This window comes from Didymosphaeria variabile (assembly GCF_027946475.1).
Source record: "Didymosphaeria variabile strain IMI 356815 chromosome Unknown scaffold_9, whole genome shotgun sequence".
NCBI lineage: Eukaryota > Fungi > Ascomycota > Dothideomycetes > Pleosporales > Didymosphaeriaceae > Didymosphaeria > Didymosphaeria variabile.
Window position 1 is genome coordinate 1,363,110 of NW_026611628.1, and position 13,803 is coordinate 1,376,912.

The 13,803-nt window shown below is 52.3% G+C and overlaps 5 protein-coding genes across 5 annotated transcripts; 1 reads left to right on the plus strand and 4 right to left on the minus strand.

The window, feature by feature from the left end:
* Positions 1-822: 822 nt before the first annotated feature.
* On the minus strand, positions 823-1,449 carry N0V89_011766 (uncharacterized protein; the record flags this gene model as incomplete). The annotated part of the gene is made up of 1 exon (XM_056220493.1): positions 823-1,449. The coding sequence occupies one exon, from the start codon at positions 1,447-1,449 to the stop codon at positions 823-825; it is 627 nt and encodes a 208-aa protein (XP_056065796.1).
* Positions 1,450-2,183: 734 nt separating this feature from the next.
* Positions 2,184-2,852, plus strand: N0V89_011767 (uncharacterized protein; the record flags this gene model as incomplete). The annotated part of the gene is made up of 1 exon (XM_056220494.1): positions 2,184-2,852. One exon carries the CDS (start codon positions 2,184-2,186, stop codon positions 2,850-2,852), a length of 669 nt encoding a protein of 222 aa, XP_056065797.1.
* A 1,918-nt stretch (positions 2,853-4,770) lies between these two features.
* On the minus strand, positions 4,771-6,767 carry N0V89_011768 (uncharacterized protein; the record flags this gene model as incomplete). Its single annotated transcript, XM_056220495.1, has 2 exons — positions 4,771-6,335; positions 6,383-6,767. 2 exons carry the CDS (start codon positions 6,765-6,767, stop codon positions 4,771-4,773), a joined length of 1,950 nt encoding a protein of 649 aa, XP_056065798.1.
* A 2,772-nt stretch (positions 6,768-9,539) lies between these two features.
* On the minus strand, positions 9,540-10,226 carry N0V89_011769 (uncharacterized protein; the record flags this gene model as incomplete). Its single annotated transcript, XM_056220496.1, has 1 exon — positions 9,540-10,226. One exon carries the CDS (start codon positions 10,224-10,226, stop codon positions 9,540-9,542), a length of 687 nt encoding a protein of 228 aa, XP_056065799.1.
* Positions 10,227-10,271: 45 nt separating this feature from the next.
* Positions 10,272-12,824, minus strand: N0V89_011770 (uncharacterized protein; the record flags this gene model as incomplete). The annotated part of the gene is made up of 1 exon (XM_056220497.1): positions 10,272-12,824. One exon carries the CDS (start codon positions 12,822-12,824, stop codon positions 10,272-10,274), a length of 2,553 nt encoding a protein of 850 aa, XP_056065800.1.
* Positions 12,825-13,803: the final 979 nt, after the last annotated feature.

The following is a 13,803-nucleotide window of genomic DNA, read 5'->3' on the forward strand; positions in this document are numbered from 1 at the left end:
AAGTAGGGCTTCGAGAGAGCAATGGCGCTGGTGGGGGTCTGGCGTGCGTATCTGCAGCGCACTGTCTAAAATAGTCATCAACGATTTCTCATGGACTTCTGTGATGCGCTGAGGCCTGTTGCATGGTCACTTCAAACTGGCTTGGTGATGCTGCTCATCACGCTCAGTGATCCGTGATGACCGCCAGGACTAGAGTATATATATACACATATACTTTCCTACCTTTCTTCTTCACACTAGCAAAATCTGCTCTATGCAAGCATTTATATGTCTAAGACGCCACGATCCTCTCCCTTCAATTCGAAGAATAATGCTACAAGGCGGAAATACCTCAAGACTGTATTATCAATATGAGAAAGTTGCCGCCCCGAAGGCTCTGGCGCGTCACTCGGGGAGTTCTCGAATACAAATGCAAGAGACTCAGGATCCCAAACCCAGCGTTTCATGCGAACATGGTATAGACCACTAGTTGTCAGCGAACTTCCAGTGTATGACTTGATGATGAAACAACAGCGCCATCCGCGTAAGATCGATGGCAATGGCAAGTCATGGTATGCCTGAGGCCGTAAGGATGCTCGAGGGTGAGTGGAAATTCTATGGTAACACTGCCATGTTTCTCAGACGACAATCATCCTCATGGAATTTCATCTATGTTGGCATTCTCTGGGCCTACGGGGTTATTGGCCAATGAAAAATCTATGAACGGATTCAATCTGTAACAAGTCCATCTTGGTATATGGTGGTAGCCACTCTCTATACGAAATATCACGATTAGATCGAAGGAAGCATGCTAATGATCTGACGTCTGACTCGACAAACCCCTCACTCCTCCACCCGAAACTCTACGCCGCCATTTACTATTTCCCATTCGATTCCTCCAACCTTACTACCCAAATCCTTCCGATCCGGCTCATCCTTCTCATCCCCCCACCACCAAGGTGTCTTTTCTAATTTGTCTATCGCCATAGTCGTCTTGTACGTCTTTCCCGCTTCCAGACCATCCACACCGTGCACCACGCTCGGTCTTCTGATGGACGTTTCTTTTCCGTCTTGATCCAATAGCCTGCCATTACGTACAATGTGCCACGGCTGCGGGCGGAAGGATGGCTCATAGGATGCCCCGCGGTTGAACGCCACTTGAAACTTCTTCGACCGCTGTCCAGGCTGTAGTACAATCATTTCATTGGGTGAGGCGGGAACCGAGATATAGCCAGTCATGTCTCCGATCTTGACCGTGGTGGGGGGCGAAGTGCTCAGGTCAGAAATTGGGTAGCCCCCAGTGTTCATCGATCGACCGGTAGCCAAAGGCGAACTGTGCGGTACGAGAATAGTCAGACATTGTGATGCATGGGGTGTCAGAGTAAAGCTGAGGGTTGGCGGCCTAGCAGAGGAAAAGTGGTAGGTGTTCGGCGACATTTCCATCTCTATTGAGATCCTCGGACGGTTCATCGTAGCTGTTGACATGTTGCTTGGCTGTATTGCGTTGTTTGGCGGTGATAAGGTCCGTTTTAGGTAGTATGATAGATCGGAACAGCTTTCCTCACCGTGAGTGAATGTTAAATAAGCACTTTCTTTAAGTATGACGTAACCGTCTCACTTTGGGGCCGGAAAACGTGAGTATAAGCACACAGTCTTGGCGTTTCTTTTGCATCATACAAATGGTCTGGGGAAGGGAAGGGAGCTCGTATTCCAACAAATCTGATTGGGCTTCAGCAATTTCGATGGCATAAGTAAGTCAAATCGGCCTTGCTTACGCCCAACTCTTACTATGTTACGCTGACGCAGAATGCTGCGGCCTCTAGGGCTGTGCAGTCTCTGTTCTCCTTTCGCCCCCACTTGTTAGATGTTCACCTAGATCTAGCCTTGTTGGAATTGCCATGTTTGAGCCTTTTCGCAAATATCAGTCTTCTGCACTCCGACTCGTCCTTCGTCTGTGATCCTGTAAGCATTACGAGAGGCAGTATCAAATAAACGCAGTCAGCCGACGTCACTTGAATCGAATTCAGTAGTTTCAGTATCATTGCTTTTGATCGGGGCGCAGTATTATGCGAAGGCTGTCAAAGCTCATGGCTTTTGATCGGATCATGGTATTCTGCGAGGTTTCTTAAAGCTGGTTTATAAGAATGGACAACAATCCCATACATTAATTGGAAGCCAGACTCGGTAAAAGAGACATTATCAAAATGCATTCCAAACTGTCTTCGGTGCTTGTCGCTATCCTTTTCGTCTCAAATGTATTGGGATCTCCAATAACCAAAGACTCTATCACGGCACTCTCTTTGCCTACCAATTACAATCGCCACATTCGAGCTCGTGCAGAGCCAAACACCGGCGATGCAGACCTCAACCCAGATGAGGAGCCCCATCCAAACAAATTGGAAAAGGTCGAGCGTGCATTCAACGACGCTTTTGAACTTGCGGGTTACGCCACAACCGTCATCGATGATCCGAACCGCCAGAACATCTTCACAAAATACTTCAACGAAGAAGACAGAGCCAACGTCAGGAAAGTCTTCGCCACAATCTGGACGCAACCTACAGACCCTAATGCGCCTGCTGCGGATGGCGGAAGCCCTTTCCTTGGGGAGATCTTGGTACAACAATCAGACTCCAGAAATCTTTGCGGTGATCCAAGATTGATTGCGTACCTGGACCAGAACAATGCACCGAACGATGTCGCCCTGGTCCTATGCCCCAGGGCTTTCGATAAGAAAGGCGTAACAGTCATTGAGGGACAGGATCCACAGGGCCCGGGCGCAGAGAACCACTATTTAACCTGTGACAGTATAGGAGACAACGTGAGCTTCAGAATGAACTCACTTGGGATGACTTTGCTCCATGAATACACGTAAGCTGAACGATTTACTGGCTTTGACGAACCATGCTGACCAATTCTTTCAGGCACTACAATCGCATGACACAGTCCATGTAAGAATATTCATGTTCTTGTCGAAAGCTGCTAATCGGTCCGCAGTTTTAATGCTCCCATCATCGACCAAGAAGATGCAGCTGGCAATCCTATCGGCTACGGGGCGGTACAAGTGCGCACGTTGGACAAGTCTTTGGCAAAGCTTAATGCAGATAGCTATGCTTATTTCGCAGCAGTAAGTCCCACCCAAGATCTCGCAAGAATACCCTCTAACCATTTCATGTATCCATTAGGAGGCTTTGTGGACTATCTTGTGTCAAAAAGATTACGGAGATCCCGTTCCGGGTCAGGACGACAATGACCCTGACTGTAATAATACCTCATGCTCAGGGTAACATCAAAACCAAAAGTCAAGATTGGCGAGAGTTCCAATCATACTCCAATACATTAACCTGTTTTGGGGGCAGAATTGGCGAGAGGGAAAGGTGACAGGATTCGCCATGTACATTTATGTGGGCGTCACACAATTCAATACGAGGGAAATTGTTATATTCTTCTTTACTCGTTAAATCATTTCGCTGATATATTCGTTGTCCGATGTCTGCGCCTCCATCGCCTCCAAGCCAAGGATTTTGTCAACTCGGCGTGCCGACTGTACGATTTTGTGGCCCTTGGCAACGTCGTCATCCACATACATGTGCGGATGCAACTTGTTGTTCACAAACCGTCTCACCGCTTCACCGAGCGACAGGATTTCTTCAAGGGCCATCTTTCCACCTACCTTGCCAATGAAGCTGCGGAGCTTCTGAACATACATCTCTCCACCAATGTCATCGACAAGGATTTAGGCAGAGCTGCATTGGCCAGACTGGGGCTCATTGCCCTCCAGACAAGGCGTCGTTCCGTTCTTTCAGGACGACATTTTCTCTTCCCAGAGCCGTGTTTTTGGTTGTCAGGGTGTCAATATCCTGCCCCAGACGATTGTTGGTATTTGTCAGGGTGTTGATTTGCTTAGCCAGGTTTTCCTCGCTTTGTCTCAAGCTAAGTAAGACTGCAGAGATGACATTGTGTTTGTGAACATGAATTTGGATATCGAGATGAGTGAGAGAGAGTGCGTGTGTGTGTTAGAGAGAGAGAGAGAGAGGGCGAGAGCGAAAATAGTGAGAGTAAAGTTGTGGTGAGGCGGGGTGCTCCTGCCGAAGTGCCGCAAGTCACAATCTCTGGGGTGCAGCATTCAGAAACGGACATGCCCAGTACATATGATGCTGGAGGCTTTCTTACAGGTAGGTAGGTAGGTAATAAATAGATTTACTCCAACTATGAGAATAGTTACAAAGCCTCCTATGGGGCAAAAGGACGCGCTGAGTACCTAGGGTGAGGGCGTATCTTGCGTAAAAGCCGCTGCTAAACTAATAGGTAGCCTGTCTAGGCGTCTGTCCTTGTCTAGTTAAGGATCCTAACGCTGTCTGTCTATAAATCACTTCTTATTTCCTGCTGTAAATTGATGTGGCTAATAGCTATGTGCTACGTTGTGTCTATATGCCCTTGCCCCCGTTCAACCGGGGTGCGGGGGCACTCTGTTTCGGTGGAGGGCTGGGTAGATGGGGTGTCTGTGGAGGCTTTCTTGCATGACGCTCAATGGCTCACCAAGCATTTGTGAATCGACAGCTGCAAATTTCATTCGATCAACCATGAAGAGAGGCATGACCATCACTCAGCCGAAGACAGTTCGTAAGACGACTTGTAAAGAGAGCTCAATCATTTTCTATCAAGCTTTTGGGTATTAAACGCTAAGATGCAGTTTCCAATTTACATACTTGAAGCAAAGAAACGCCCCTAACCTTGGCGTCCTTGTCAACCTCCCTGACAGGAAGCTTTCCCTTACCCTTTCCGTTAGTCTCCTAAGACCTTTTCTCGTGATAAATATGATCCGCATCCGCAATGGTACTACCACCACTCTCGCTCTCCCTGTCGATCTTCTCACCCAACACTCCATTGTTATTTTGCGCACCCCTCTTCCCCCTCAAGCTATCCGGAGCAGTCCTTGAGAAATAGTCGTGCACGCCCTTTTCGAACTCGCCATCGTTGTCGTCAAAGTCCTCGTGACCCTTAAGATCGTCCGCAAACTTGTTCTCCTGGTGCTCGACCCACTCGGCGCGCATCTCGTTGATCTTCGCCTCGTAGTCGAGGCGCGCGTCATAGGCCTTGTGCACGCCACGCATGCGCTCCCAGACAGAAAGATGCTTCCAGTGGATGGCAATGCCGTGGTATTCTTGCTCCTTGCCTGCGCGGATGTATGACCAACGGCGTTCCTGCTCCTTGAGATCGAGGCCGGTGGTGTCGGGCAGGAAGAGCCAAGTGACGAGGGCTCCAGCAAGACCAAACCAAGGGACGACGTAGAACTTGGTTTGTGTGTCGATGTAGTTGTAGAGAACGGAAGCGAGAAGAGCACCGGACTTGCCTACAGCAGCGGAGAAGCCGTGGGCAGTGGCACGGATGGGCGTCGGGAAGACCTCAGCAGCGACGAGGAAGGTGACACTGTTGGGGCCAAACTGGTTGAAGAAGGAAGAAAGAAAGTACATGGCCTGGAAGGCGTGGACATGCTCAGCAGAAGTGAAGAACTTAAAGTTGAAAGCCGGCACAACGAACAGAATGAAATCTGCCATGAAACCGACGATCATCATCCACTTGCGGCCGTATAGCTTGTTGTCGATGAGGAATGAGGCGAGGTAATATCCGCAGAGCGAAACACCAACGTTAATGAGGTTGTAGAGCCAGCCGGTCATGACGGTGCTGTTGTTGGGCGTAATGACCTTGATGAACTCGTTCTGGAATAGCTTGTTGCCGTAGAAGAAGACATCATTGGCGAACCAGGCACCAGCTGTAGCTATCAGGCGAGGGCCGAAGTACGTCAGGGTCATCTTGAGCGACTTGGTGTCGTAGCCAGTAACGTTGCCCTTCTTTTTGCTGATCATGAGTTGCTTGCTTGCCGAGCGCATCTTGTAGTAACGGTAGTAGACGAGCCATAGGGTGCCGACCGCGGGAATAGCGAACGAGACGCGGTACGTCCATTGGGCGGCGACCTTGGAGTAAGGCGGGTTACCGCTGCCGTGGTGGAAGATGAGGAGCAAGAGGATGAGGATAACTTGGTTGAAGAACTGACCCCAGCCCTGCATCAGGAAAGCGCTGGTGACTTTGCGGCCACGGTGGAGCCGATCGTCTCTGGTGGAGACCTTGCCGGAACCGACAGCATTCTCCATACCAGAAGTGGCAGTCATGGGGTACTCTCCACCAACACCAATGCCGTAGAAGAAGAGGGAGAAAGCGTAGCAAATGACCCAGCCTTCCAGCGTGACACCCCACGACGCAGTAAGCATGAGCAATCCGATGAACATGATTGTGGCATCCTGGATAAGACCCCATCGGCGACCGAGGTAATCACCCAGATAACCAACGAGAATTTGACCTTGCAGGTGTTAATTCGGGGCTTTCGGATGAGACATGAGAACCTACCAACAATGATACCAATAATCTCCAAGTAGTCAACGGCTTCCGTCCAGCGCTTGTCGCAGACCTCGTTTGTATCCCAGCAAGTGGGAAACGTAGCTTGAAGCAGTGGCCTGACGTTACCGATGGAGAAAAGGACATAACCCTCCAAACCGAGGCCTGCGCCGGGAAGGACCATGTTCTTCAGGTAGTAACCCACGGGCTTTAGAGGATCACCCTTGAACATGGTCCAGATGGATGACATTTCTTTCTTCGTTTCCTGGTTGTCGACGTTGCCGATGAACTTGAGGCGCTGCGCAATAGGCATGTCAGCCCAGTAGGTACCGAATCCATCGTACATGTCGTCGGGATGGAGAATGGCGTGGAAGACGTCCTTCTCTTCGGTTGTCATGTCTGATAGTTCGGTTAGCGATGGATTTCTGGACGTGATTCCGTTTTTGTTGACCCGGACGAGCTCGAATATTTCGCTAAAGGATGGCCGTGATTGCGGTAATTGATGCTTTTGACAGAATGAAGGACCCGCCATTGAGCGAATGTTGGAGGGTAGGGAACGAACGCTCCCTGTGCTGAGAATGATGTATCGCAAACATTGTGCGGGCAAGGGGAAAGATGGGAATGCAATAACAAGTGGGTTGTTCTTTACTCACCACGCCTGACTTCCATGTCCGCATAGTCGTTCCTGTTGGCAGGAGCGCCATGAGGCACGGGAAGAGCACCAATCTCCATGGCTGGTTCTCAGAACTAATTCACCAGAAGGTCCTGTGTCGTGATGTTGCCCAGACAGAGTTGCAACTCAAGCCTTTAAACCGCGAGCTTCTTTTCGCAAGGCTGAACCCACACGGACGTTTAGCGCGGTGGCTATGACGTTGGACCGGAATTCGGACCAGGTCTTGGGCAAGGAACTAGGTGCGAACGTTCACCCTTGGTCGCCAGACAGTTGTAGCACGTTGTAAATACTCGAGCGTGAGTGGCTGATAAGCGCGTAGCTTGTGCGTTGAAAGTGACGCCCGGGGGTCGCAGGAATCCGCCGCTGGTTCCGAAGGTGTTGGTTGGTGCGTAGGAGGCGTCTCAAGGTGCGCGGGGGATATCGAGATGATCGACAGCTGCAAGAGATCGTGTATGTAACGAGCGTGGCTTATGTTTCAAAGCAATCACAGGCGATGAGGAGCCCACGGTGGAGCGCCGTCGGGTCTGTCGGCGGGCCTCTGGTGGGTGGGAGGCGCAAAAGAAAAGACAAAGTCTTCGTGCCGCCCACACCACCGGCCGCAACGCGGTGGTAATATATACATTGTAGACCGGCGCGCAGGCAGATCCCGCGCTTCAGAAAAATCTTCTCCCGGCATGGGCATGGTGGCTCTGGTCTTGTGGGTTGCCGGCAGAGGCGGCGGTCGTGTTAGTGGAGACGGTTACTTCTCGGCCCGTCCGCATTGGGCAAGAGCGCACGCGACCGTACGCTACGCGCATATACGTTGCGTGGGGACATGCGGGAGGCGTGCAGTTGTGCAGGTCCTGCTGCTACAGCTTGTAGCTCTTCAAATCCGACCCCAAACCAATTCTTCCTCGGAGAAAGACGATTTCTCGATTGTAAGGCTTGCGCACGACGTCTGCAATTGCTCGCCATGACGGGAGCCAAGGCGAAACGATCTCCGGGATGGCTTGCACAAGCTCCTAGCCGACGGCTTGTCAGAGCTTCTCTTGCGTCGTAGCCGTTACGCGTGAGTTCGCTCCAAATGAGGCCATGTCTGCTGTCCTGCTCCATGAGGAAACCGCGTGGGCGAGACGTGAGGTTGCAAGAAGCCAATCAGATCGCCAGAGTCCAGAACGTGCAAGAGCGACTGGAGAAAGCAAGGGTCGGGGGAGGAAGGCGCTAGGCGCGGGATGACCAAGCTTGTTGACTCGTGCATCAAAGCGCGTCCGATGGCGACGGGGACACCGCGAAACAACCCCGATCGATGCTAAAGGATTGCTTGTGCATGTTACATTGCCGTGGAGCAGCATGAAGACGTGCACGCCGAAGGACCGACTGATTCTGCTGACAGTCCTCGGACGACTCGAAATTGTCACAATGATGCACCAATATCATTCATGCTAAGATGCACTACAGTGATCTGTCAGACTTGTAAGCATACCTAGACCGTCAACCCAAGCATGCATCACGAATGCCCCATCTCTTAGCCATTTTCTCGGTATCGCAAGGCCACTGCCGGACCCTGAGGCTCTGCGGCATCGTCACTTGGCGAAAGCTTCGGCTTCAAGCCTACCAGACGCGTACCATACGGGATCCTGCCGTGGTGGATACCACAGTATTTCCCAAAGTGGGACCTCTCCCTAGATCTGGCCACAGCCCCGGCTTATTACCGCGGTCGATACAGTTTGAGACGCCTAGAGCAGTCGAGTACGCTATGCGTGGACGTAAAAGGCCATGGGTAAGGCTGTGAGGAACTGTGGCCTGACGAACATGCAACATGCCCTTGCAGCACCTGGAGAGAGTCGGCAACATACATTTCCCCATGCTAGAGAACCTATGTAAGCAGTGATCGGGGCTTGAACTGTACCCAGCAGCGTGGAATCGTAGGTGCCACCTCCAGAACTGGTAACTGGTACCGAGGGCTGTCAAGCCCTCTACGCGGCTCAACACTATGGCAAACTAATTGTATGGGACCCTCTTGAGTGGAGTTGCTGTTAGACCCTACGACTTATGGCCGCGTCGAGCCTCGACGCTCGGATTTTACATAGTATATTGTTTCTTTCCCAACAATGCCCCACAGCACTTCCGTTCCGATAGAGCCGTTTCTCTCCTTCATGCGCGCAAGCTTGCTTGCGAAGAAACGCACGTGTTTCACTGTCTTTTCCAATAATTTGACGTCTCTTCTTTTGTCACCCTCCGATGATGGTGTTCATTGACGCCATTACAAGCAATGTGCCGCCACGCACGACATCTTAGACAAATCCCGTGTTCGAACCATAGGCCAATTACAAGATCCACATGAGATTTGAGACAAAGATTTGGCTCATAGGCCGATGGATCATATTAGGTTGGTAAGTAGCGCTCCTATGCGCTGTCTAAGTAATGTACAGCAGAAACCATCCAGTGGTATCCAAATAATGCCTGAAACGGACCCATGTTCGACGCCAAACAATGCAACATCAACAGATGCACCATCTAATCCACCCAGTTCTGCCATTTGCACCTGCAACCTCCAGTCCCACCGTCAATAGGCCCCTTCGCATTCGGCCGCCCTTGTGTCCCATTCACAAGATTCCCTCCAAACCCGCGATCCTCAAACTGAAAGAACTTATTCGCGTCCTTGTTAACGATTGTGCCATCGCTCTCCATCTTATAGCAAAACAGGTTCTTCTTCGCCACATCGCCGCCGTGCCTATCCAGCGTGAACGTAACAGGGTAAGGAAACGTGCCAGGGCGCTTGAACGCTTCTTCAGTCGTGTTTTGTGGCGGATTGAGGAGCGCTTGATTGGATTTCGTCCAAACCTGTACCAAAAACCTCGTCTGGGTAAAAGTGCACCTGAGCGTTGCCGCATCCCTCGTAGACCCCCCGTTCGTGTCCGCAGGGTTACCGCCGCGGCCAGTCGACGAGTCGATCGACTTCAAGAAGATCGACCTGTCGAAGTAGGTGTAGAAGCCGTAGTGTTCATCGGACTTGCCACGGTTGAAGAGGCGGAGTGGTTGAGCAGAGGGGAAGGGGAGGAGGGTTGCTGCGGCGGCGGTGCCGTCGGGGTTGAGAGACGGGGGCGGAATCACGAGGGTGATGTTCGTGGGATCGTCAGCGCGTTTGGCTAGACGAGATGCAGGGGAGGAGGTTGAGGAGGCGGTGGGATCTTGGAAAGTCATGAAGAAGGGGTGCTTTCGCCCTCGAAAGGGGTGGATATGCCGTCACTAGTTTGGCCGAGAAATTTCATGTCTTCCGTGCTGGGTGGGGCGGGGACGGGGAGGGCGTGGCTCGGCGGAGAGAGAGCGCATGAAAGAGCCTGCTGAGACGGGGTTTGCCGCTCGGCGGGTGGGCTTTGAGAGATCTGCTGCGGTGCCGTTTTGGAATGTGATCTCGACTTTGAAGTTTGGCTGGTCGGGCTTGTTGGGTTCGATGTCCTTCTGCTGCTCCTTAGGAAGGGCACAGCTCCACAGCGTGGTAGGTGCAACGCAGCCACTCTCCTCCTCCACGGCTTCTGGTTGCGCGATCGTCAGTGATCCAGTCTTCATCGGAGGGTAGCCAGTGTTATTGAGCCACTGGGTCGGAGTATCTGAGCCTGTGTCGGGGGTTCCCGCGATGGGAGTCGCAGTGTTGTTGTTGTGCTTCCTGGTGAACACCACAACCAGAGGGATGAGGATGGCAAGCAGGACCATGAATATGAGGCAGCAGCAACAGCCCAGACACCAGCGAGATCGTTTCTTTTTCTTTTCGTCTCTCTTCTCGCCCTTCTTGCGGCTGCACAGCGCGAGTTTCGACATGATCTTATTCATCCTGCGATGCTCCTTTGGTTTTTGCAATTTAGCTTCATGTACTGATGACGCCGGGCTGCTCGCTCTGCTGAAGCTGCTGAAGCTGAACTGCTTGTCCTTCGAGGTAGCGTTAGGCGGTGGTGGGAAGAAGACTGGCGCGACTTGTGGTGGTGTATTGCTTCTCGACGTGGTGCTGTTGGCATACGCGGGCATCGGCGCAACAATGACATGTCCTGGTTCGGTCCGGGCTGATGTGCTGGTAGGATGAGAATGACTGGTTGCCAACACCCGCGCATCATGGAATGCGATGTTTACGTTGATAGGCTGCGGCGGTTGAGGATGAGGTGGCAGACCGACTGCCACTGCGCCGTTTGCAGTGGTGCCGATGGGCGGCGTTGAGGACTTCGCCGCAAGAGGAGGTGTTGCAGATTCAGCCAACAACCTCGGAGTCGGCTCAGAGAGAGGTAGGGCCGTCTCCGATGTTACGGACATGGTTTTAGGAACAGAGATAGTTGGGTTCTTGGTCGGCGCATCTACCGTGCGAGTGGCTGGCGGGCTCTTATAATGATCATTGTTCACCATGGCCACGTTGATGCGGTTGCCTTGTCCACGGTCGCTTGCTTCTGCTGTGTTTGGGGCTAGAAACTTTGCTTGAGCCGGGTACATGGGAGAATCGCCGAGTGTCGATGGACTCCTCTCGGTTGCGGACCACATATACGTAGATGGAGAAGGTGAGTTGCGGTACGTGCCGTACTCGGCCGGTACCATGGGTATATCGGGTGTCTTCTCGGCATTGCGCCCGCCTTGGGTCCAGACAGAGTTTGTCCGCGACATCACAAAAGGAGTCGTTATGACGTTCCACCAACCTTGAGATCTGCGTGGCGTTGGCACCATGCCGGTGGTATCAACAGACAGAGTCTGCAGCTTCTTCTCTCTCAGTGGCGTATCGTCCTCCTCGAAAACCGTTCCCGTCGACATGATACGATCCTTTCGGATGTCATCCTGCTCTTCTTCGAAAGCTGTATCACCGGATTCTAGCGTGTCGGTCCTTGCCCTGTTGGGATAGTTGAAATTCCAGTCCCGCTGCGCTTCAGAGCTTGCTTTCTGGGCAGGCAGATTCTGTACATTGGCAGGCAATGATGGGACAGGCGGTACATCCGAAGCCCATGGCGGCATGTGCGTTGCCCGCGAATATGCACTGGACGCTGTGTAATCCGACGCGGTGTCAGGTGACCACATGGATTGCATAGCTGCTGCAGGAGTAACGATAATGCTTGGGGTCGCGAGAGTGGCATCACTGTCGGAGCGTGCTCGTGTGGCCTGATACGGACTGAAGTCTGTGACACTGTCGGAAGGTACTGTGATGCCGATGGGAATGGGTCGGTCCCATGGCGATATTTCTTGCCAGGTCTTACTACCCGACGTCAGAGAGTCTGCCGTTTTTGGATCCTTGTTTGTCCCTTCCCGATCCTCCGAAGCACGTCCAGGCTGTGGTGTCATGCCCTTCACAATCCCAAGGCCCTTATTCTTCGTGTCCGATCTTCCCAGGCCAAACCAGCCCTCCTTCCTGATCGATCCGCCCCTCCTCCTCTCGCTATCCTGAGGATATACTTGATGCGGCACGTTGCCCCGATGCCGTGCGAAGCTAGTGTCGACTGTTATGCCTGGTTTTGCTGCTCGAAAGACCTCCATCTTCCGTGACCGGTTCCGTGTTATTCTCGCGGCGAATGACCGAGAGCTGCGTTTCGCCATGGCTCTCCGTGCAGCTATCTGTGCATCGCTCTCGGTAGGCGCTTGTTGCTGCATGTTACTCGGGACCATGAAAGCCCCGTTAAGCTGGCCGTTGAAGTGCCCGTTAAAGTGTACAAGTATGTGACCATCCTGATCCTGACCGTTTGAGCCTGCAGACGGTGCAGGATAGGCTAGGCTCGTAGACGTGGTCTGTAGTGCCGTTTCATGGGATTGCTGCCCATATTTCTGTTGAGTGCTCATGTCGTTCGATTTCGGTGAGTCGTGGGTTTGCGTGTAGCAACGTAAGGTACAAAGAGTGAGATGTAGGGCTTCGTGATGGGGCGAAGTTGGCGTTTCAAGAAATGGTACAGAGACAATGCATTGTCCTCGAGAATGTGAAACAAAGGCCGTGTAGCGGTGGTTACCGTGTTCTTTTGTTAGGGGCGACGTAAAGTAAAAGAAACGGGACAAGAACTGAATTAGAATGAGTGGCGGGGTAAAGGTCCCGGGTGAAGCAGCAAGAACAAACAATAGAAGAGACGGAGTGAAGAAGAGAAAAGATGCGTTTCTGGCGCGGTGGCACGAACTCCACGACAACGGGTAGCTTTCGTAAACCCATGCCGCCTACCCGCCACGCCGTCTTGTATTAGCTTCATGTACAATTGAGTGTCTCGACTTGTGATTCGACAAGCGCCCAGGACAGGATGGATTGCGTGAGGCTACCCCAGCAAAGCAGAGAGGGAGCAGGGCCTCAAGTGAGGTGATTGGAGGCAGAGGTTGCCCGGCAGAGTGGGCCTGGCCTCATGGCGGGCGCCATCGAACAGAATGGAGGCTCATAGGCGCCGGGGATTCGTTAGGCTTGAGATGTACAACGCAAAGCCACTTCTGAGACGCTCCAGAGAGCGGCCTCGTCGTGGTCGTTGGGCAAATCATGGGTAGAGGTTATGCAGCCAGTCAGAAGCGAGAGCGGCCTTGTTAAGCGCTTGCTCTGGCGCGTAAATAGAACATCAGGCTTGGCATACACGTGCTCGTCCACAGTAGAATGTACGTCTGCAAACGATGATGAAGAGCCTCCAAAGGCTATGTATTGAGCGTGCCGGATGGTCAGTGACGGTAATGCCTTGGCTAGTTCGCGGTCCCAAGACTTGTCTACGAAATCGCGGGTGTCGGTGTCTTCCACCTGAGCACTACGCTACGGGTGCAATTCATCGACCCGGCCCGATACACGAGGTACACGAGA